The sequence below is a fragment of the Hypanus sabinus genome, chromosome 2 (assembly GCF_030144855.1).
Source record: "Hypanus sabinus isolate sHypSab1 chromosome 2, sHypSab1.hap1, whole genome shotgun sequence".
NCBI classification, from domain to species: domain Eukaryota; kingdom Metazoa; phylum Chordata; class Chondrichthyes; order Myliobatiformes; family Dasyatidae; genus Hypanus; species Hypanus sabinus.
The window spans coordinates 136,912,223-136,936,654 of record NC_082707.1 but is presented as its reverse complement, the minus strand read 5'-3'; the positions used below and the strand labels follow the sequence as shown (position 1 = coordinate 136,936,654).

At 39.5% G+C, this 24,432-nt stretch overlaps 1 protein-coding gene across 1 annotated transcript in view; it reads left to right on the top strand.

Moving 5' to 3' along the window:
• The window catches only part of LOC132384498 (rho GTPase-activating protein 11A-like), a 61,230-nt gene extending 49,661 nt beyond the window's left edge, over positions 1-11,569 (top strand). The window contains exons 10-13 of the mRNA XM_059955650.1: positions 435-564; positions 4,066-4,171; positions 7,029-7,173; positions 8,222-11,569. Coding sequence (XP_059811633.1) covers positions 435-564; positions 4,066-4,171; positions 7,029-7,173; positions 8,222-9,903 — 2,063 coding nt within the window. The 3' untranslated portion in view covers positions 9,904-11,569. The remainder of the gene's footprint in view (positions 1-434; positions 565-4,065; positions 4,172-7,028; positions 7,174-8,221) is intronic.
• The last annotated feature ends 12,863 nt before the right edge of the window (positions 11,570-24,432 follow it).

Here is a 24,432-nt window from a genome sequence, read left to right as displayed (position 1 = left end):
GACCAAGGTTTCTCCCATTATCAGCTTGTATGGTTGTCAAATTTTGTTGGTAATATTTTTGTCACACCTTTTAATTTGTTAAAGGCTGGGTGTCCTGAAAAATGTGACATTCCTCAGACATCCAGCGTCTCCACCCATCTATAATATATACATATGTCAGTGTAATGAAATATTCTTTGCTGAGATAACGTCAGGGCCAATGGTTTTTAGTTTCACACTGTTTGAGGACAAAACAGCCACCGAGATTGGCACGCTTATCCACCTTCTCATGAACTTAATCTGTCCATCTTCTTCTGTTATAGGCACTTACTGACTTTTTAAAAATTTTATGATAATCAGATATGTTTGTAATAAAGCTTTAAAGAGATTAGTTAGATTTATGATGTCATGCTTTTGCTTAATTTGTGACAAGGTAAAATGTGTTTTTGTTTAAGGTAGTCCTCAAGTGTCGTTGGAATCATTGCAAGGTCCACTGTTGCTATCTACTGGAAGTGCTACGGTTAAGTCATCTGCATCAATTAATCGACGAAAAAGTAAAAGACTAGAAAACAAAAGAATGGAAAGGTATTTGTCAAATATTTGAAACGGTCCCATTAAGTTAACGTTCCTGAGGTTTAGTAAATTAATTCATAGATCTGTTTCATATGTATTTGACATGACCTAAAATACAAAGGGTGTGCAGTATAAAAGTGCAAAGTCTTGCTAGAATCATCCAGCCATTTACAAGGCACCTCAAACATTGTGTGGTTTTGTTTTCCTTATTGAAACAGAGATAAACCTGCAACAGAGGCAGTTCAGAAAACAAATTGTAAATTTGTTGAAATAAAGGTATTCACTAATGATGAAAGGTTGAGCTTTTTGGGTCAATAACTTCTGGATTTGGAGAAAGTGTGCAATGTCTGGCAAGGCTTCACGAGGGTAAATGCTGAGAGAATATTTTTCTTGTTGGGACAATTTAGAACCAGGTTGCATGTTTTCAGAAGATGGGGGCTACTACATTAAGATAGAAATGAGTTTTTTTTAATCTGCTAGGCTCCTGGAATTGGAATAGTTTTGTCACATATACGAAGGAAAGGGAAACGCTTGGTGTGTATAATAGTCATACATATTAATTCATTATACGTGCATTGAAAATACTACAATGTAAAACAATAACAGAGTGCAGAGTAAAATGTACCAGCTACAGAGAAAGTGTAATGTAGGTAGGCAATAAGATGCAAGATCAGAATTAGTTAGATTGTGAAATCCATGTATAGTAAATAAATTAACACTACAAAGCAAAACAACAATATAGCTAATAATCATTACCTTTAGAAACATAGAACACTACAGCATAGTACAGGCCCTTCAGCCCTCTATGTTGTGCTGACCCATATAATCCTTTTTTAAAAGAAGTACTAAACCTACACTACCCCATAACCCTCCATTTTTCTTTCATCCATGTGCCTGTCCAAGAGGCTCTTAATTACCCCTAATATTTTAGCTTCCACCACCATCCCTGGCAAGTCATTCCAAGCACTCACAACTCTCTGTGTTTAAAAAAAAGAAAGAAAAAAAAACACACACACAAAAAAACCCAAAAAACTTACCCCTGATGTCTCCCCTAAACTTCCCTCCCTTAATTTTGTACATATACCCTCTGGTCTTTGCTATTGGTGCCCTGGGAAACAGGTACTGACTATCCACCCTATCTATGCCTCTCATAATCTTGTAGACCTCTATCAAGTCCCCTCTCATTCTTCTACGCTCCAAAGAGAAAAGTCCCAGCTCTGCTAAACTTCATACGACTTGTTCTTCAATCCAGGCAACATCCTGATAAATCTCCTCTGTACCCTCTCCATAGCTTCCACATTCTTCCTGTAATAACGTGACCAGAACTGAACACAGTACTCTTAAGTGTGGTCTCACCAGAGGTTTGTAGAGTTGCAACATGACCTCTACTCTTGAACTCAATCCCCCTGTTAATGAAGCCTAGCAACCAATAGGCCTTCTTAACTACCCTATCAACCTGCGCAGTGACCTTGAGGGATGTATGGATTTGAACCTCAAGGTCCCTTTGTTCATCCACACTCTTAAGTAACTGACCATTAATCCTGTACTCAGTCTTCTGGTTTGTCCTTCCAAAATGCATCACCTCACGCTTGTCCGGATTGAACTCCATCTGCCATTTTTCTGCCCAACTCTGCAGCCTGTCTATATCCTCTTGTAACCTTCGACCACCTATATCTCCATCCACAACTCCTCCAATCTTTGTGTCATCTGCAAACTTACTCACCCATCCTTCCACCTCCACATCCAGGTCATTTATAAAAATCACAAATAGCAGGGGTCCCAGGACAGATCCCTGTGGCACTCCACTAGTCACCGACCTCCAGGCAGAATACTTTCCTTCCACAACTACCCTCTGCTTTCTTCCTTTAAGCCAATTTTTTGTCCACTTATCCCATCCCTCATGACTTTCTAGATGAATCTCTCATGAGGGACCTTGTCAAATACTTTGTTTTAAGAATGTATTTTTACAAGTTAATATATACATATTTCATTTTATATTTATTCTTTAAAAAAAAACACTGTGGGGTAGACTTTTGTAAAGTTGGATTTCCTAAGTCACCTATAACATTAGGAGCTCCTATATTTCTCTCATTTTGTGAATACTCAATACTAATATTTTATTTTGCTCTGATGCATATCTCATCTATGTACCAAGATTCTGACCCAGAAATACAGTCTGCAACTTATAAGGAAAATTTGGACAGAAGCATGAGAAAAGTGCTGTTATCATTTCCAGTACAGGTTCCCCCCGCTATCCAAAGGTAGAGCATTTCTATGAAACGGTTCGTAAGCCGGAATGTTGTAAAGTGAATAAGCAATTACCATTTATTTATATGGGAAAAATTTGTGAGCGTTCCCAGACCCAAAAAATAACCTACAAAATCATGCCAAATAACACAAGACCTAAAATAACAGTAACATATAGTAAAAGCAGGAATAATATGATAAATACACAGCTTATATAAAGTAGAAGTACTTTTCTCCAATCATTGCAGCACTGTCTAGTGTGACATATAATCTCAGTATGAAGCACTCTCTCCAGTAACCTTTAAGCTATGAAGCTGCCAAATCATATCAAATAACACACAAAAATACACAGCCTATATAAAGTAGAAATAATGTATGTACAGTGTAGTTTCACTTACTGGAATCAGGAAGACAGCGAGCACACTGATGATGGTGTGTTAGGCTGAGTCGTCGGAGGTTGGGGTGCTCAGCAATTTTTTCCAATAAATTGCAGTTCCGTCACAGTTAAACACTTACATGAATAACTACCTTTTGGAATTATTTTCTTCAGTTCTGCTGGGAACTTTTCAGCAGCTTCAGTATCAGCCAAAGCACTCTCTCCAGTAAGCTTTAAGCTATGAAGCTGCCCTCGCCTCAGAAACTGATCAAACCATCCATGACTACCTTAAAATTCCATTTTCGTAACACTTTCATCACCATTGTCCCATGCTTTCTGTTTCAGCTTATTAAAAAGCTGACTAATTTCTCCTTAGTATAAGATAACTTAATGGGACACTGTGCTTTGTACACCCATCAATCCACTCAAGCAAAAGACTTTCTAGTTTATCCATTATTGGATGCCGTATAAATAGTGCAAATGGTTCAATGTGCAGGCTGTCCTTACTTTGTTCACCACGATCACAACTGGTTCTCATTATGTCGAGTTTTACGCTAAATGTAACACACTTACGAGCTCTTTTAGGCTTTTCCGATACCTTAGAACTCATCTTGCTAACAGATGCACAAAATAAATCAACATAAAACACAGATGCTCACAGGCGGCTAGAATGCAGTTCCAGGGGGAGCTTGGCTGCTTTGCTGCCTTTTTTGTAACAATAAAAACACCTTCTATTAGCGAAGACAGGTAACTAATGTAGGTCTTCAGTAAAAGCGAGGTGTCGTAAAGTGAACGTTCGAAAAATGGGGGACCACCTGTACAACAATTACATCCAGAGTCATCCAAGGTCTGAGACAGCTTAAAATATTTAGAAATCCTTTGTCTTCCAGGTTGGAATCAGGAAAAAGTAGTTGCTTTTCTCCTAAACTTAATCGCAAAGAAATTGTCCGTAAGTCCCTGCGTTTGAGATTTAGCCTTGGAAAAAGCAAAGACACAGTAAGTCGACATTGCAATAGTGGTTTAAAATTTGAAATGCATTTATAGTTGAATATTCTTCTTCATTTGGAAATGTCACACCCAACCTGATATTGCTGCACTTTGAATTTTAGATTTTTTTTACCGTGCTGTGAATATGCACCTTAGGTGCTCCTCCCTTTGCTATCTTCTCTCCAGTACTTTGAAACTGCACTTGAAAAGGAAGTGTTATTTACATCCGATTTAGCATCTTTTGTAGACTAATTTGCATAATGATGCATGTTTCTATTAGTACCTTGGATTGCTGTTATTTAAAGACTTAATTAAAATTGCTTTGGTGGAAGTTGTGGGATTAAGTATGGAGCTTCAATAGATCAGATTATTAATGCCATTTTTCACTGATCATTGAAAAGCTGAATTTAAATGTCAGTCAAATTGTGAAATAAGAACTTGTCTGCAGTTTTATAGCATTGCCTTTCAGTTGGTTTATTTTGCTTGATTATAGCAGTAAAATGAAACAGCTTGCAGTTTTTGGTTTTGTTTTCCTTGCTAATCACCCTCCCTCCATGTTACACCACTCTTCATACTAACTTGTTCTCTTGCCTACAAATACTCAGTGTTTTGCTGTGCTGTTTTGAGGTCCATCAACCTTCACTGACTGCTGCACAGTAAAATAACATATTACTTACAACAAATCTTTAACACATGTTGAAATAATTTAAACTCAGAAAGTAAAGGTCTGGGTAGTTGAAGGGAATTGCCAGAATTTTAAGATAAATTACTTGATTAGTTGAAGATTTTCTCAGCTATTGGAAACAACTGGAGGTTTTGAGACATCGCGAATCTCCTGGTTGTTAACTAAAAATTTGAGTTGTTTTTAATCATATGTAATTAAAACTTGGTGAAATCATAGTTTGCCAAAATAGGCATGATTTTGGATTATATTCCCTCACACACAAAAGTTCTATAATCCAAGAATTGAAATACAAGTTTATATGATGAACTGGGTCAAAATATCCTTTTGTGTATTAATATAAATTGCAATTCTGTTTTATTGGTGTACATGTTCAACGTTTGACGTGGCAACTAAAACTTTGACAAACTTCCATAGATGTGTGGTGCAGATTACATAGACTGGTTGCATCACAGCCTGGTGTGGAAACACCAATGCCTTTGAATAGAAAATCCTACAAAAAGTAGTGGATACAGCCCAGTACATCATGGGTAAAGCCCAACCTACTGTTGAGCAAATCCACATGGAGTGCTGTCGCGGGAAAGTTATACTCTTCTCACTCCTGCTGCCATAAGTGTGTGTAGTGTATGTGGATTTCAGCAAGACATTTGATAAGGTACCCCATGCACGCTTACTGAGAAACTAAGGAGGCATGGGATCCAAGGGGACATTGCTTTGTGGATCCAGAATTGGCTTGCCCACAGAAGGCAGAGAGTGGTTGTAGATGGGTCATATTCTGCATGAAGGTCGGTCACCAATGGTGTGCCTCAGAGATCTGTTCTGGGACCCTTATTCTTTGTGAATTTTATAAATGACCTGGATGAGGAAGTGGAGGGATGGGTTAGTAAGTTTGCTGATGACACAAAGGTTGGAGGTGTTGTGGATAGTGTGGAGGGCTGTCAGAGGTTACAGTGGGACATTGATAGGATGCAAAACTGGGCTGAGAAGTGGCAGATGCAGTTCAACCCAGATAAGTGTGAAGTGGTTCATTCTGGTAGGTGAAATATGATGGCAGAATATAGTATTAATAGTAAGACTGTTGGCAGTGTGGAGGATCAGAGGGATCTTGGGGTCTGAGTCCATAGGATGCTCAAAGCAAATGCGCAGGTGGTTAAGAAGGTGTATGGTGTATTGGCCTTCATCAATTGTGGAATTGAATTTAGGAGCCAAGAGGTAATGTTGCAGCTATATAGGAGCCTGGTCAGACCCCACTTGGAGTACTGTGTTCAGTTCTGGTCACCTCACTACAGGGAAAATGTGGAAGCCATAGAAAGGGTGCAGAGGAGATTTACAAGGATGTTGCCTGAATTGGTGAGTATGCCTTATGAGAATAAGTTGAGTGAACTCGGCCTTTTCTCCTTGGAGCGATGGAGGATGAGAGGTGAGGCAATGATTTTGTGGATAGTCAGAGGCTTTTTCCCAGGGCTGAAATGGTTGCTACAAGAGGTCACAGGTTTAAGGTGCTGGAGAGTAGGTACAGAGTAGATGTCAGGGGTAAATTTTTTACTCAGAGTGGTGAGTGCGTGGAATGGGCTGCCGACAACGGTGGCGGAGGCAGATATGATAAGGTCTTTTAAGAGACTTTTGGATAGGTACATGGAGCTTAGAAAAATAGAAGGCTATAGGTAAGCCTAGAAATTTCTAAGGTAGGGACGTGTTCAGCACAACTTTGTGGACCGAAGGGCCTGTATTGCGCTGTAGATTTTCTATGTTTCTATGAGCCTCAGGAACCACACTACCATATTCAGGAACAGTTAATACCCCTTAACTATCAAGTCCTTGACCAGTGGGGATAACTTCACTCAACTTCACTTGTCCCATCACTAAACTGTCCCCACAACCTATGGATTCGCTTTCAAGGATTTTTCATCTCATGTTCTTGATATTTATTGCTTATATATTATATTTTGTTTTTTTTTGTATTTGCAGTTTGTTTTGCACATTGTCTCTCTGTCCTGTTGGGTGCAGTCTTTCATTACTTCTATTGTTTCTTGGATTTATTGTATATGCTTGCAAGGAAATGAATCTCAGGGATGTATATGGTGACAAACATGCACTTTGGTAATAAATATACTCTGAACAAGATAATTTGAACGTATTGTCTCAAATCAAGTTTTCTTTTCACATTTTTACGCTTCTGTGCAGAATACCTTCTCCTTTGGAGTCCCAGCACCAAATGGTTCAGAAAACATTGGCTGGCGACTTGCAAATCAAGGTGAAGGTCGCAGCCACAACTGGTTCTCAGTTGATCCCCCATTTACCTCAGATGAGAAGGACAATGATGCAAAGGGTAAATATTAATAATGCTCAGCTATTTAATAAGCAACTTCTATCCATACAACATGCATTTTAAGATTATCATGTTCAAACTCTATAAATGAAAATATTGTGATTGCAGAGAATTCATTCTAAATGTTGCTATTATACACAAGTTCCAGATCTTGTAAATCTGGGAGCTACAAACCCCATTTCCAGAAAAGTTGGGATATTTTCCAAAATGCAATAAAAACAAAAATCTGTGATATGTTAATTCACCTGAACCCTTATTTAACTGACAAAAGTACAAAAAAAAGATTTTCAATAGTTTTACTGACCAACTTAATTGTATTTTGTAAATATACACAAATTTAGAATTTGATGGCCGAAACACACTCAACAAACTATGACTTTCTAACTAACTTTAAAAGTGAGATATTGAAATAACGCCCAGTGGTCCAGAAAATCTGCCAGACTATTGTAGTTTTGTTCTATCCAGTCAGTCAGCCCCTCAGATACTGTACCTCCTACCCAAATGTGGATGCATTTGTGGTTACATCGTTAACCTCAGAACTCTCAGCATAAGAATGGAAACAAGTCACTCTTTATCACCAGGCACTGCAAAAGAAGAAAATGGTGGCCAGTGCGTGGCTTGAATTCCGTTTGTGCTGAGGTAAAAATAAAACCCAATTTTACTGAATTACAATTAGATGCAAGCTGCTTAACAGCCACTTCTTTAGAGCTGGGTTAGTATTCCTGTGCAAAAGATGGCAAAGCACAAGAAAACATATGTTCACTAACAACTCTATATTCAGTTAAATAAACAAAGGCTTGAGAGAGATCCTGCTGTCTTACATATGACAATGTTTTGTAGAAAATTAAGCTGTTCATGCAAGGAGAGGAGGAGGACAAGCCATGCCTTCTCTCAGGAGTACGGATTCTTCTGTTCTCATACCTATCTTAGTTTCAAGACACTGACGTGCATCATAAGACAGTAACTTTCAAAGTTAACTGTTAGTTCTTTGCTTCATTTTGTACTGATTTGAAATTGATTTTGCTTATTCTATTTATTTCCTTTCCAGGTTGGAAGCACAGAAGTAAATCAGAAGAAAATCTTATTACTCCAGTGTGCAAAAATGATGCTCATCGAAAATCTTGGAATTGTGCTAGTCCTACAGAGTCCCAAGTAACATGTGACCATTTGGAAGTGGGAACCACATTAGAGAGTTATCTAAATTCTGGAAGCTGTCAATCAGAACCTGCACTAATTGTAGCAAAACCACCCACTGTGCCTGGGGAATTGCACAATCGGAATGTTGCTCAGAACAACAGCATCAGAAAAAGCAGTGGTTCTTTAAACGAGAATGGTCAGACTGGAGAAACTGTATTGAAAATTAAAAAAGCATTTTCTGAATCAGGATGTAACCTCTGTTCATTGTTTGTTGGCCACAAGTGTTCCACTGGAAATGATTTATGTGGAAGTAATTTGCTTTCTCAGCAAGTTCCCAGTACATCTACCCTTAAAGCTGATCAACCATTAGAAGGGCAATCTCATTGGTCATCCACTGAATTGCCATCCCAACCTGTTACAAATACATTACTCACAAATGGGAAAATAAATCCCTGCCCAACTGACGTGAGCAGAACATCTAAGATGAGCAATAATCTAAATTGCATTAGTAGTTCAGATCAGCAAGAGAAAAATGGAATTGAAGTTCCTCAAAGCAAGAATACATCTTCGCCTTTAGTTAAAGATCCTACTAACACTGACAAAAAATGTGCTACGGTATTTTCATTACCAGGGCTGGTGTCTGAGCAAGTAACGTCAAACTATAAGCAAAAGAAAGAGCAGGATGAAAATTGTAATCCTGGTGAGTTACCTGCTCCATCTTCAGGCACAGATAGTGGTCACCCTCCCTTTGAATTGCACCAGTCTGTATTCTTAGCCAATGAATTAGGGATTACTTTAAATAAGGGTGACAGCTCAGCTTCTACAGATGGAACTCAAGCTTTAGAATTTTCTTCAAAGTTGCCTACTTTGGATATTCCTCTGCGAAATAATTCAGTAGAAGAGCTGCCAGACACTGAACATGGTCATCATTTCAAAGTGGTTGAACATATTCAGCGATTTAATAGTCTTTCATTAAATGATCAAACTCCAAAATATAAAACTATGCGATCACCTTTAAAGTTCAAACGTACTCCAGTCCGTCAATCTGTTAGAAGGATGAATGCATTGTCGTCTAGCAATGAAAAATTAGTAGCAAACAGGTCCAGAATGTGTAAAATTTCATTTGGTTCTCCAAAAATTAAACCATTAAGTCATGAAAGTGGTTTGTCATTTAATCAAAATTCATTAGCATTGAAACAAAATTTTAATATTAAACAAAATAAGCTCAGAGACAATGCTTGTCAAAAAGACTTATCTACTGAAGGATTCTGGAAAACTGAATTAGCAATGCATACAAAACATACTGCTGCGTTTAAAGAAAAGAATTTGGGCAGCAAACTGAAGAACTCTGATCAAAATGTCAACCAGTCAGTTTCTGAGGATTGGACTAATAAGAAAGTATCAAGAGTTTATCAAGCTGACTGTGTGCTGCCAAAGCATAACATAGTTACTAAAACATCTGCTGCAACCCCAGAAAAATCAATTTCTAATGTTATACTGCATAAAGTTTCAGAGAAAGAAAAAAATCAGTACAAAGGTTCACCAAAGTGCCCCATATCAACAAAATTAACAACTAAAGCCATAGACCTATAAATAGATGGGGGAAACCTTTTTTCCCTTGAATTTGCATTGCTGCTGTTCAATACTTCCAATTGCACAAGCCATTTTCCTTAAGTTAATTTTATTGTGACTTTTGGGTATAATTACTTGGAATGCTGGAATTTCCTGAATTTTAATTGTGTAATTATTTTCTGAATATAATGATTCACAATATTTGTACTTGGGTAATACCTTTTTGAAACTATTTCAAAATATGCCATTGACTTGAAGCAAACTTTCAATTGTTTATAGGCAGCTAATAGTTTTATTCAGGTTTCTGTTGATAGCTTTATGCTCTTTAACTTGCTGAGTAAAATTCTAGGGTTCTATGAACATTTGTCAATAAAATTATGTGAAAATTTGGGGGGGAAAACACATTCAACTGCTTAGTTGTATCCAAAATGATACTAATGTACATAGCTGGTCATGCCATTCTGATTCTATTTAAAATTACATTTTGTTGGTTTTGAAATCTTCTCATCCAGAAATCCTGTTAAGCACTTTTAGTATACTGTAGTTTTGATACAATTTATTGTACTGTAGCTTTGAATAGAGTAAGTACTTCATAAACATTATTGTGTTCAGGAAAAGCACATGCAATAATCTTTCAACTTTTTACAGCCAATTCTGTTGGGTTTGACGTAATACTTTAATACTGTAATTCTAGTATGATTGGTACAAGTTGATTGTGAATGAATGTAAACAGTAAGAATCTTCATATGAAGATGAAAGTAAATTATGATATGGAAGTGTTTGCAACATGTGACATGAAGCAGAATTTGAAATAAAATGCTTTCTTATTTACTGTGCTGTTATATTCCCAAGGTGGAAATAAATAGCTAATTCATATGGGCATAATTTTAAGGTGATTGGAAGGAAGTATAGAGGGGGTATTAGGAGTAGGCCTTTTACACTGTAATGGTTGCGTGGAATGTACTGCTGGGGGTAGTGGTGAAAGATACATTGGGGCATTTAAGTGACTTGGATGAAAGAAAATGGAGGGCTATGAGGGGAGAGGGTTATAATGAACTTTGAGTAGGTTAAAAGATTGGCACATCATGCTGTGCTGTACTGTATGTGGAACTGTAATGAAAAATTATATCAAGCACAAATGAAATTTATTTCATTGTCTTCTGAAGAAGTGAAATAAAGGCAATATGTGTCAGCCAGTGTTATTACTATTCAAAAGGAGGAAACAAAATGCAATAGAAAAAATAGTGATTATAATGCTAATAAACTGCATCAGATGAAATCTTTGGAAAATGAGTGGAAAGTTTAAGAAAAATATCATGCATGAATAGTGAATTATTTGCAATGTGCTTTTCTGACAATGTATAATACTGACAAATAGCTAAACTTTGATTTCATCTGCTCCCTTAGCTATGTGTTTGAAGGTCATGTGGTACTGCTCTGAAGAGCAAAGGTGTTCTTGTCAATCCCAGATCATTGATCACTCAATCATGAATCACTATCTGCAGTTTGTGTAAAATTTTGCTGCAGTTCACTTTCTGTTAAAGGGGGAAATACATTTTGGAAGTATTTTACCTGTAAAATGCTTAAGATAGTGTCTTTCAGAGCCTCAGTTCATTTAACAGTTCTTTTCATTTATACAAACAAAAAGTTGCCTGTATATTGGAAAATAAAAGATTCATTTAATTAAGCCTCAGAAGCTACATTCTGGTGTTTTTAATAATTGACCTCCTATGTAGTTTGATGCACACCCATAATTGATACTGTGATTTCTCTTCTAAGTACTTAATTAATTACAAAGGAAATGGTTGCCAAGATGGTATTAAGTAGTAGAAAGTGATGAGAAGGTGGGGATATTTAAGCAATAGCGCGTGAATAGCAAAGGATTATGTAAGCACAATTTGTTGTAAGACTACCTTGATAAAATAGAAACATAGAAAACCTACAGCATAATACAGGCCCTTTGGCCCACAAAGCTGTTCAGAACATGTCTCTACTTTAGAACTACCTAGGCTTTACCCATGGCCCTCTATTTTTTCTAAGCTCCATGTAGCCATCCAAGAGTCTCTTAAAAGACCCAATCATTTCTGCCTCCGGCAGCCCATTCTTTGCACTCACCACTCTCCGCGTAAAAACTTACTTCTGACATCTCCTCTATACCTTCTTCCAAGCACCTTAAAACTATGCCCTCTCGTGCTATCCATTTTGGCCCTGGGAAAAAGCCTCTGACTATCCACACGATCAATGCCAATGTGCTCCTCTATCTGGTCACCTCTCAACACCATCACTCCAAGCAGAAAAGGCTGAGTTCACTCAACCTATTTCTCATACAGCATGCTCCCCAATCCAGGCAACATCCTTGTAAAATCTCCTCTGGACACTTACTACATCCTTCCTGTAGTGAGGCAACCAGAATTGAGCACAGTCCTCCAAGTGGGGTCTGACCAGGAGCCTATATAGCTGCAACATTACTCCTCAGCTCTTAAAACTCAATCCCATGATTAATGAAGGCCAGTGCACTTGTATGCTTTCTTAACCACAGAGTCAACCTGCATAGCAGCTTTGAGTGTTCTATGGACTCAGACACCAAAATCCCTCTGATCCTCCACACTGCCAAGTGTCTTGCCATTAATGCTATACTCTGCCATCATATTTGACTTACCAAAATGAACCATCTCAGTTATCTGGATGGAACTCCGTCTGCCACTTCTCAGCCCAGTTTTTACATCCTATTAATGTCCTGTTGTAACCTCTGACAGCCCTCCACACTATCCACAACACCCCCAGTCTGCATCATCAGCAAATTTACTAACTCATCCCTCCACTTCCTCATCCAGGTCATTTATAAAAATCTCAAGAGTTGAGGAAAACTGTTTAGTTTTTCAGAAATTCCTGTGCTGTTGAAGTTTATAAAGGTATTAATTATGCCAATGTTTAATATACTTAAAATCCTGAAAAATGACACAGTAGATTTTCTCTTGGTTTGTCATACACTTATTTAAGATACAGCATCCTGAAGAAGGGTCTTGGTCTGAGATGTCAACTGTTTATTCATTTCCGTAGATGCTGTCTGATCTGCTGAGGTTCTCCAGCATTTTGTGTGTATTGCTCTTGATTTCCAGCATCTGCAGATCCAAATCTCGGGCTTCTGTGCCTCCCTCTCAAATGGGTCTTGACTTCTTCACTGGGAGACCACAGTCAGTGTAGATTGGAAACAAAATCTTCTTGCCGATAATCAACACTGGCTCACCTCAAGGATGTGTATAGGAGTGAGATAGATCTGCTGTATCACACTAATCACCTTGCACTCAACACCAATAAGACCAAACAATTGATTAGGGACTTAAGGTGGGGAGAACACACACCAATCATCAACAAGGAATCGAAAGTAGAAAGAAATTTCAAGTTCCTGGGTGTCAATATCTCCGAGGATTTATCCTGGGCCCAAGTATTGATGAAATTACAAAGGGCAGAGCCATGGCTATATTTCATTAGGAGTTTGACGAGAATTGGTATGTCACCAAAGGCACGTGGAAATTTCTACAGATGTACTATGGACAGCACTGTTACTGGTTGTGTCACTGGCTGGTGGAGGGCCACTGCGCAGGATCAGAAAACTTGTAAGCTCTGTCAACTCCATCATGGGCACTAGCAATGCCCTCTTCTCATTGCTACCATCAAGGAGGTGATACAGGAGCCCGAAGACACACTCAACATTTTACGAATGGCTTCCTCCCTTATGCCATTAGATTTCTGAATGGGCAATTAACCCATGAACGCTACCTAATATTTTGTCCCAAGTCCTGAACATGGGTCTCTGCCTGAAATGTCAACTACTTATTCTTTTCCATAGACCTGCTGAGTTTTTCCAGCATTTTGCGTTTGATGCTCAGTATTTTTTTCTGCTCTTTTTGCACTAATTAAAATATACTTATTAATATACTTAATTTATAGTTTTATTATGGATTGAAATGTACTGCTGCCACAAAACAACTTTTATGACAAATGTCAGTGATATTTAACCTGATTCTGATTCTCAAGAATTGGCACTTTAACCTATTTGTCTGGCTTAACCATGATGCCAATTAAACCGAATCCCATAGTCTATATCGCAACATTCTCTGCATTTTCATTGCTGGGAAAGTCTAAAGTGAAAAACCCACATTCTGAATCTTGTTGATAAAAGAAGAAACAATTTCAGTTTTTGGGTTTATATTTTCAAGTTACTCTCCTGCAGACCATTAGAAGGTGCACAGTGAAACAGGTGATTCTGTTGTGTTTTTTTTTTGAAGATATGCTTGTCATTGGCAAGGTCAGAATTTATTGTCAATTCCAATTTGTCCTTACAGTACTGGTGGGTCATCAGTTTAAACTAGTTCTTTATTCTATTTAAATTTTACGATCAACTGGCAGCACAGTAGCATAGTGGTTAGCATAATGCTTTATAGCACCAATGACCTGTATTCAATTCCTGCCACTGTCTGTAACATGTTTGTATGTTCTCCCTGTGACTACATGGGATCCCTCTGCATATTCCAGAGATGTATGGGTTAATATGTGGTGTGGGCTCATTGGGCCAGAAGGCCTCAAATGTGTCGTACCTCTAAAATAAAGAAAATTTAAAAAAAACTCTTGGCTTGCACCCAATGAAACACTGAGGTCAATGTTGGTTGACAAATTTGATGATCTCTATTGTGTTTTAATAAGTGAGGTGGTAGTTACACTGATTTTTTTTAAGGGACACTGGTTAGGCTTGACCTTTTTAAAGAAAATATTCACCTGATATTTATGTGATGTATGCCACCATTTAACAAAACCTGAATGTTGGCTGGGACTTGCTTTGCTTGAGTATAGATCCCAAACTTGTCTTAAGGAGGTGGTGGGGGGATGGAGTTCAAGGGTGACACTAATAACTGCAGGGCAGTTTGGGAAGATGGACTAAAAGCATGACAACAAAAGCTAATCTTTGGATTATTGCTCACACCACATGTTACTGAGGATGAAGCAATAAAATAGTTAATAATTACTGAATGAGGGGATGTATTAGGGCAGGCTTTGTATCCCTGGGACTATTTCTGATGGAGATGGGCTTTTCTAAGCTAGATAGCAGTTTAACAGGAAAATAACCTGTATCCTCACAAAAGATTTGGTTTCTGGTATGGGGACAGATTTAAACTAACTTGACAAGGGTATGAGATCTTGAAGGCAAAATCAGAAGAGAAAAAAGCTGCAAAACAGAAGGGAGTGTGGTCTGGATGGTGGCAAGCCCTGATGATGGATGCTGCATTCCTGCGATGGCACAAAATGTAGATGTGCTCAACGGTGGGAAGGGCTTTATATGTGATGGGTGGGCTGTATCCATTACTTTCTGTAGGCTTTTCTGTTCAAGGGTATTGGTGTTTCTATACCAGGCCATGATGCAATCAGTCAGTATATTCTCCACAGCACAGCTTTAGAAGTTCATTGAAGTGTTAGATGATGTGCCGAATCTTTGCAAATTTCTAAAAAAAGTGGAGGCACTACCGTGCCTTCTTTGTAATGACACTTATGTGCTGGACCCAGGCCAGATCCTTCGAAATGATAATGCTGAGTAGGCTAATTGTTCATTGTAAATTTTCCTGTGATTAGGCAAATGTTAAATAGGTGGGTCGCCTGATGGTGCAGCTTGTTGTGCCAGAAGGGCCTGTTCAGAGCTGTAACATTAAATACATAAAACACTCAGAAATGTAATGGAAATCAGGTTTATTATTACTGACTTATGCTGTGAACTTTATTGTTTAGTGGCAATAAACAATAAAGTTCCCATACTTAGAAAAGATAGGATTAAATACATAGGTCCTTTGAAGATAAAATTATAAAGTAATTAGGGAAAGTAAAAATAAATATTTAAATTATTTTGAACTCCATGGAACATGTGGGGATCCTCCGATATCCAGGCAATCTTTCTCTTTTTTTTCTTTCTTTAGATAAGGGTTAAGGGGGGAGGGTCAAAATTATTTTTCTCACTTTTTTATCATCACATTTATTCTTTGTAATTTTCTAAAATTTAATAAATAAATATATTTTTAAAAATTACTATAAGTTGCTATATGAAATATATAGAAAATAAATAATGCAAGATGAGAGTATTTATCTAGGGTAAATCATGCTTGACTAATCTGTTTTTCGAGGATGTAACCAGGAAGTTAGATGGGGGAGATCCAGTGGATGTAGTGTACCTCGATTTTCAGAAGGCATTTGATAAGGTCCCACATAGGAGATTGGTGGGTAAAATCAAAGCTCAGGGCATTGGGGGAAAGACATTGACATGGATAGAAAACTGGTTGGTAGATAGAAAGCAAAGGGTAGCGGTGAATGGGTGTTTCTCGGAATGGCAGGTGGTGACTAGTGGGGTGCCACAGGGCTCGGTATTGGGACCACAGCTGTTTACAATTTACGTCAAAGATTTAGATGAAGGCATTGAAAATAACATCAGTAAATTTGCTGATGATACTAAGCTGGGTGGCAGGGTGACATGTGATGAGGATGTTAGGAGAATTCAGGGTGACTTGGATAGGCTGGGTGAGTGGGCAGATACTTGGCAGATGGCGTTTAATGTGAATAAGTGTGAGGTTATCCACTTTGTGAGTAAGAACAGGAAGGCAGATTATTATCTGAATGGTGTAGAGTTAGGTAAAGGAGAAATACAAAGAGATCTAGGAGTCCTTGTTCATTATTCACTGAAGGTGAATGAGCAAGTGCAGCAGGCAGTGAAGAAGGCTAATGGAATGTTGGCCTTTATTACAAAGGGAATTGAGTACAAGAGCAAGGAAATCCTCTTGCATTTGTTCAGGGCCCTAGTGAGACCACACCTGGAGTATTGTATACAGTTTTGGTCTCCAGGGTTAAGGAAGGACATCCTGGCTGTAGAGGAAGTGCAGCGTAGATTCAAGAGGTTAATTCCTGGGATGTCTGGACTGTCTTACGCAGAGTGGTTAGAGAGACTGGGCTTGTACACGCTGGAATTAAGGAGATTGAGAGGGGAGCTGATTGAAACATAAGATTATTAAGGGATTGGACAAGATAGAGGCAGGAAATATGTTCCAGATGCTGGGAGAGTCCAGTACCAGAGGGCATGGTTTGAGAATAAGGGGTAGGTCATTTAGGACAGATTTAAGGAAAAACTTCTCCCAGAGAGTTGTGGGGGTCTGGAATGCACTGCCTCAGAAGGTAGTAGAGGCCAATTATCTGGATGCTTTCAAGAAGGAGCTAGATAGGTATCTTATGGATAGGGGAATCAAGGGATATGGGGACAAGGCAGGAACCGAGAATTGATAGTAGTTGATCAGCCATAATCTCAAAATGGCGGTGCAGGCTCGAAGGGCCGAATTGTCTACTTCTGCACCTAATGTCTATTGTCTAATTGTGACATAGTGTCCATGGACTATTCAGAAATCTGATGGAAAAGGGGAAGAAGCTGTTCCTAAAACATTGAGTATATTTTTTCAGGGCTCTGTACCTCCTCCCTGATGAGGAGTGAGGAGCAGGCATGATGAGGTCCTTTAACAAAGGATGCCACTTTATTGTGGCACTGCCTTCTAAAGATGTCCTTGATGATGCCTAGCCATACAGCCATGAGTATAGAGTAGAGCACACTGGTGCACCAGTGTTCACTGAGATCTCCTGATGAGAAAGCCAAAGATCCAGTTGCAGAGGAAGGTACAGAGGCCCAGGCTTTGAAGTTTGTCTATGAGTCCTGATTGGATGATGGCATTGAACACTGAGCTGTAATCAGTTAAAAGCAGCCTGAAGCAGGTATTACTAGTGTTCAGCTGATCCAAGGCAGTGAGATTGTGTCCATTGTAGTGATTGCAGTGGTCCAGGTCTGTGTTTAGGCAGGAATCAATTCTAGCGTTGGCCAGCCTCTCAAAGCTCTTCAACAAAGTAGACGTGAGTGCGACTGGGTGATAGACACTTAAGGCTGATTTACACTTGTACGTAAGGGCTACGTCACAGCCTGCACCATAACCCTGATTTTCACTTCTGCGTCGCTGTACGCCGTAGCGAGCATGCGTTGGTGTGCGCCAAAACGCTAGTTGGCGGTAGGGTTTCTATGCCACTGTGTTGAGTTTCTTCATGAGAGACACGGATGTGGAAATGAATTTCAAACATTTTCGCATGTTGGCAGGTAGATTTGGTTCACCTGTTTTGCATCGGTGTACACACAGCCTACAAGCATGGCGGAGAAGAAGCAACTGGAAATGCATAGGAAGAAATGTGATGCTACCAAGCGGACCAATCACAGTTGTTGCAGTCTGAGTCAACACGATGCGCGAGTAACTTTTCTGGAGAGGTGCACATCACCCTACAGCGTAGGGTACTGCGTGGGTACGGCATAGGGTACACATTACCTGCGGCATCAATGCGACGCTCAAGTATAAATTAGCCTTAGGGCAGCTCACCATGCTCTTCTTAAGCACTGCTATGATTAATGCTCTTTTGAAACCGGTGGGAACCTCTGACTGCAGCAATGAAAGATTGAAGATGACCTTGAACATTCCAGCCAGTTGGTTAGCACAGGTTTTTGCTGCCCTGCCAGATACACGATTGGGGCCTTTCACCTTGCAGCCTCTTGAAAAGTGTTCTGACATCAGCCTCTGAGACTGATAGCACACGATAGCCAGATGCAGCAAATCACATAATTTTGTTTATTCTACCTTTTAAAGCTTACATTAAAGGCATTCAGCTCATCAGGAAGAGCAGCATCAAAGCCATTTATAATGTTAGGCTTTGACGTAGGAAGTAATAGCTTGCAAACTCTGCTATAACTGTCATGCATCCGATTTCATCTCTAACTTCACTCAGAATTGCTTTTACACATTTAAGGTAGCCTTCCATAAGTCATATCTGGACTTCCTGTAGTGCTCTCAAACACTGGTCTTGAACACCTTAAATCTAGCCCCCAGCAGGCTATGAATATCTTGATTCATCTAAAGCTTCTGGGTTTATGTCCAGTTGATGCACCATCAATAACTCTCGGAGATGGGAGGCGAACGATAGGCTTTTATTAGCTGCATGAGACCACGATTAGCAGCAAGAGACCACCACACAACATCCTGGAGACTGAGGGAGGAGCAGTGCCTCCAATCGCCTTTATACAGGGGTCTGTGGGAGGAGCCACAGGAGCAGTCAGCAGAGGGGCGTGTCCAGACAGGTATATGTAGTTCACCACAGGCACCAGTATGTTCTTGAAGGCACACACTAATCCACTGAAGTTGATGACAACTGTGGCATAGTCATTCAGCACTCTTCCACCTCCCTTGACCATACCTTCATGGTCTTCACCACTGGAGCTGCTGACCTAGTCTCTGTATGTCAGGAGTAGAAGTACAGCCAGGTGATCAGACTTGCAAAAGTGAGGGCATGGCGTAGCAAGGTAAGTGCTCTTGTGGCGTAACAGTGGGCAAGTGTGTTGCTCTTCTGGTTCCAAATACAACATGTTGGTAGTAGTTTGTCAAGAGACTTCCTTGAGGAGGCCTGGTTGAACTTCCCCACAGTGATGAGGAGGACATCAGGGTGTGCTGTCTTGACTGCCTATCATGGTGCTCTGCTTCTTTAATGCCAGCCTGATGTTGACCGGGGTGGAATGTACACTGCAACCAGGATGATGGTGGAAAACTCCCTCGGATGATAGAATGACTGACACTTGACTGTCAGATGTTCCAGGTCAGGGAAGCATCTGTGGTAAGACTGACACCTTATTTACAAGTTCAATTGTTATTTCCATGCTCCAGCTCAGTTTATAGTGGAACAGCATCAGCAGATGGTAACATCTCCTTCAGAAGTGTTCTCTGTCACTACATTAACTTCAACAGTAGCTAGGAAACTTCTAGACTAGTAAATCCTCATATACTTGGAAATGACAATCTCAGGTTCCAGTGTAAGTGGTTCCTTCTTCTTGGCAAGTTTGCAGCACAAAGCAGCAATATATTCTGGTGCAACAAATCCAAATTTTTTATATGCCTGACCATCATTAATGCAGCAGGCCCACAATTTAAGTGGGTTCTCAAGTGGTGAAATTAAAAAGAAACTGCAACTTTGGTCAGAATTCTCCACATTTCATCTTTTCTGGTCCACTTTTGAAGTCTGAAATAACTTAATGTTATCTAAGGAGAAGCAATACAATAACTTTTTAAGAGACAAGGGATCAAAAAGCAAAAGAGAAAACTACATATCATGGAACTCTGACAGGGAACCAGAAATTGTGGAAATGCTCGAACAGATCAGGCATCACCTGTGGAGAGGAAAAAGGGAGTTCGCATTTCGGCTGATGAAACTCTTTCATTTATTTTTGCTTTATGTTGTTAGTAACTTTCCTGTAACTTTACCAAACTCATGATAATGAATGTCCCACGGAACCAGCCAGGGTGAAAGGCAGGGTAGGAACCAGGTCCTGTTGTGTCCAAAGGAGTGTGATAACCAGGGCCCCAGTGAGCAAAATGGAGTGCAGGAACTCGTGTCTGGGGGAGAAAAACAGTTCAGCAAACACTACCTGATGAGCCAGGTACCAATTCTTTGCAATTTCTAAAAAATGATTGTCAGAGTTTTACTATATTGGATATGGATTGGATATATCCCTCGGGATCAATAAAGTATGTCTGTCTGTCTGTAATCAAATATCTTCCTTCTATTATTCATCATTTATTTTCCTTCTAGATATAACAATAATCTTTTAGTATTTGTCACCATTCTCTGCTGGCTACATGTGACTATATATTATTTTCCCAGAGCACTCAATTTTGTTTACTCCCTGCTAGCTCAGCCATGGTCAAGATCGTAAGATCTGAGAGAGCTGATGACAGTAGGATGCAATCTCGAGTGTACCAGGCCTAAAATCTTTGAGGACAATGATGATGAGGCATTGATTGTGTGATAGTCAGCTGAAGTGGTTGCCACAAGAGGACATAGGTTTAAGATGCTGGGGAGTAGGTACAGAGGAGATGTCAGGGATATGTTTTTTTACACAGAGAGTGATGAGTGTGTGGAATGGGCTGCTGGCAACGGTAGTGGAGGCGGATACAATAGGGTCTTCTAAGAAACTTTTGGATAGGTATATGGAGCTTAGAAAAATAGAGGGCTATGGGTAAACCTAGTAATTTCTAAGGTAGGGACATGTTCTGCACAACCTTGTGGGCTGAAGGACCTGTATTGTGCTGTAGGATTTCTATGTTTCTATGACGATGATTCGGTTGGGTACAAATTAAAACTGAACTTGATGACAGACAATCTGAATCCAATCTAAGCTTGAGAACTTAACAATTTTTCCACCTATCATGACCTGATCATCACTGGAAATACAATTATCTCAAATAAGTTGTCCATAATCTCCCACTCAACCCAGCATATGTAACCAAAATATAAATCCTTCAAGCATGTGCTTTTTCTTATAGTTCTCTTCCTCCAGTTCAGTTCATCCCAGAGACGTCCTCAGTTTGCGTCACAAGAGAATAGGAACAGCAGAGGCCACCTGGCCCCTCAAGCCAACCGCACCATTCAATGTGATCATCTCTCCAGACCCCTCGGTCCTTCCGGCAGCACCTTTCCTTTCCTCAGAACTCATCTGTTAACAGATAACACTATCAGGGATCAATGGACAGACGGGGAAGAGCAAGCAACCAAGGATGCAACCATTGGTTGTTTGGAATTAATTAGATTAGGAGCAGGAAGTGAGCTGGGTCCAACTAAAGTGGCAAATACGTCATGAAAGAGGGAGGAAACATGAAAATGTCAAAGTATTTTAATTCACCTCTCACAAATGCATAATAGAGAACATAGAATGCATTAATTTCAATATGGATGAATTAAATAGATTCTTAAGATCAGAGACTAGAACTGATGTGTTGAGAGTTAAAATAAATAAATCACTGACCTCTACATACCTGCAACTTAGTGTTCTGTGGAAAGCAAAGGAGAAACAGTGGAAGTTTTGACACCCCCACCCCCCAACCACTGACTTTGGAAACGGATAGCACTGCTGCTCATGGCCCCAGTGACCTGGGTTTGATATTGATCATGGGTGCTGTGTGGAATTTGCAACTTCTCCCTATGACCATGTGCATTTTGTCGCGTGTTTTTGGTTTATTTGCTTTACCCCACAGATGTGAAGATTGGCTGGTTCACTGGCCTCAGTAAATTGGCCCTAGTGTACAGGCAAGCTTCAACGCATGGTCCCATCAACTAAGGAGACTGTGAAGAAAGCAAAATGGGATGAGAGAAGGATAGATAGGCTCCTGAGGTTTAGCATGGACTTAATGGGCCTAAGGACCTTTTTTGTACAATTTTGTCAAAATAAACCTCTGTTCAAAAGAAAGGTAAAATTCCAAATACTGTAACTAGATGGTAAACATATAAAGGCTGAAAAACAAGATAAAATGAAATCTTACTTAGGAAGATGTGGGTTATTTAAGAACATTTATGGGTAGTAGAGCTCAGAGATATTATCTCACTATGCCAGAGATTTATGTTCAATCCTGACCTCGGGTATTGTGCGTGTGTGTGTGGAGTTTGCACGTTCACCTTGGGACCATATAGATTGCATCACTATAGGTGAATGTAAAATGGGTGGTTGAGAATCAGTGCAGACTCAATGGGCCAAAGGATCTGTTTCTGTGCAGCAGCTCTCTATGACACTACACAGCACAAAGAGGTAAATTGTTTCTCACTATCTTCCAAGCCCTATCATAACAGGAAGTGCAGTGCAAGTTGATGTATGGATATTCCAAAACATTTGAGAAGATATTGACGGTAGCTTTGTTGACGAAGTTGAGTCAAAGACTGCATAGATATGAAGTTGGTTTTAGAACAGTAAATAAAACATGCAGCACATAATGCTTTTTTCCAGTTTGGAAATGATTTAAATAGCAGTATTGAGAGAACTATTGTTATAAAGTAGAGAAATAGAATGAAAAAAACTTAATTTGGCTAATGGGCCCAACCAAAGCTTACAACTGACATAAATGAGTGCAGTTTAAATGATAATTTCTGGAAGTCAACCAGGTTAATACAGTGGGCTGAAATTTAGTCCTAAAACACTGAGCAGATTAAAAGGAAATGTTTAATTTATATTTATAACTTTAAAAGGAATTGAAAAGTGTAGAGATTCAAACACTTAAATGCATACATTTTCAAAGTTTGTGGAATATTAGCAATACACATAAAGGGAAAGAGTACAAAGGCAAAGAAAACAGTAAGTCATTAAAATCACTGGTTAGACCATTGTTAGAATACTGTCACTGGCCTTAGATGTCCACTTGGTCATGGGTATTCAGGCAATCCAGGAAAAAGATTTACTAATCTTACTGAGTTTAATCATGTAGAGAAGCTAGGTGAACAGCAGGGACAGTTCAGAGAAAATACAACAGAAAAATGATTGGCTTGGAGGTCAATCAGAATGAAAATGGATTTCTCCAGGTGTAATTGTTAAATAATGATCAATAATTACCATTTCCACCCACCCCACATGCATATTCACTTTTGGGAGATGGCATAACTCCCTGTGACAATGGTGGAAGCAGAATAAGAAAAAGTCACATCAGAAACGACACGCATGAAGAAAGAGGAGAGAAAATAAATCAAAATACATCAGGTGCAGTGTTGGCAAGCAGCAGTTAATCAAATATGCCAAGGAACTTGATGGCCAGGGTGCTCACTCCTAAATTCAAGCTAATAGTTTGTTGGTTAGTAAAGTGTCAGGTGGCTGAGGCTTGACTTTAAATCAACCCTGTCCCCAGAGAGAGACTGTTGGAATAAAAACAAACCATACTAGCTTGTTAGTTAGTTGGGGCCTGTAACACCACTAATGTTTAGGGCAGCAAAAGCCATACAAAAGAACAATGGAATTAGTTTCCATTTAATGAACAATCAGTATATCATCAATAAAGCATTTTTACCTTCATCAGTACAACAGGTGTCACTGTACTGGAACACAACTAGTTAGTAATGATGCACCATCAATAAGTCTCCGAGACGTGAAGCAAGATATCGGCTTTTATTGGCTGGAAGAAAGAACAAGCAGCAATTGACCACCACACTACATCCTGGAGACTGAGGGCCGGGCTCAGGCCTCAATCGCCTTTATACCGAGGTCTGTGGGAGGAGCCACAGGAGCAGTCAGCAGGGGGCGTGTCCAGACAGGTATATGTAGTTCACCACAAGTAATCAATGACTTTTGGGGGAAATATTTACCGAATAAATCTGGTCTAACAATAGTGCTGAATCCGAAGCACGGCCCGTGATGGCTTCATGTGGTGGGATGTGCTGGAGAGTCTCTGTCTGCTGCCCCTGCACCGCTAGTGTTCAGGCCTCAACTTGTGCAACCCGAAGCCATGAACTAGCTGCTTTCTGCCAAGGACTTCTTTCAAAGTTCAATGGAGCTTAGAGAAGATTCACTGATAATTATATGGTAAATTAATGGCTGATCATTTGATTTTGCAATTGCTGATGCATCCACCAAGGTCCCAGCACAACTGTGTGACTTGACGTATGATGGGTGAGTGGTGGATGCGGGGAATGCAC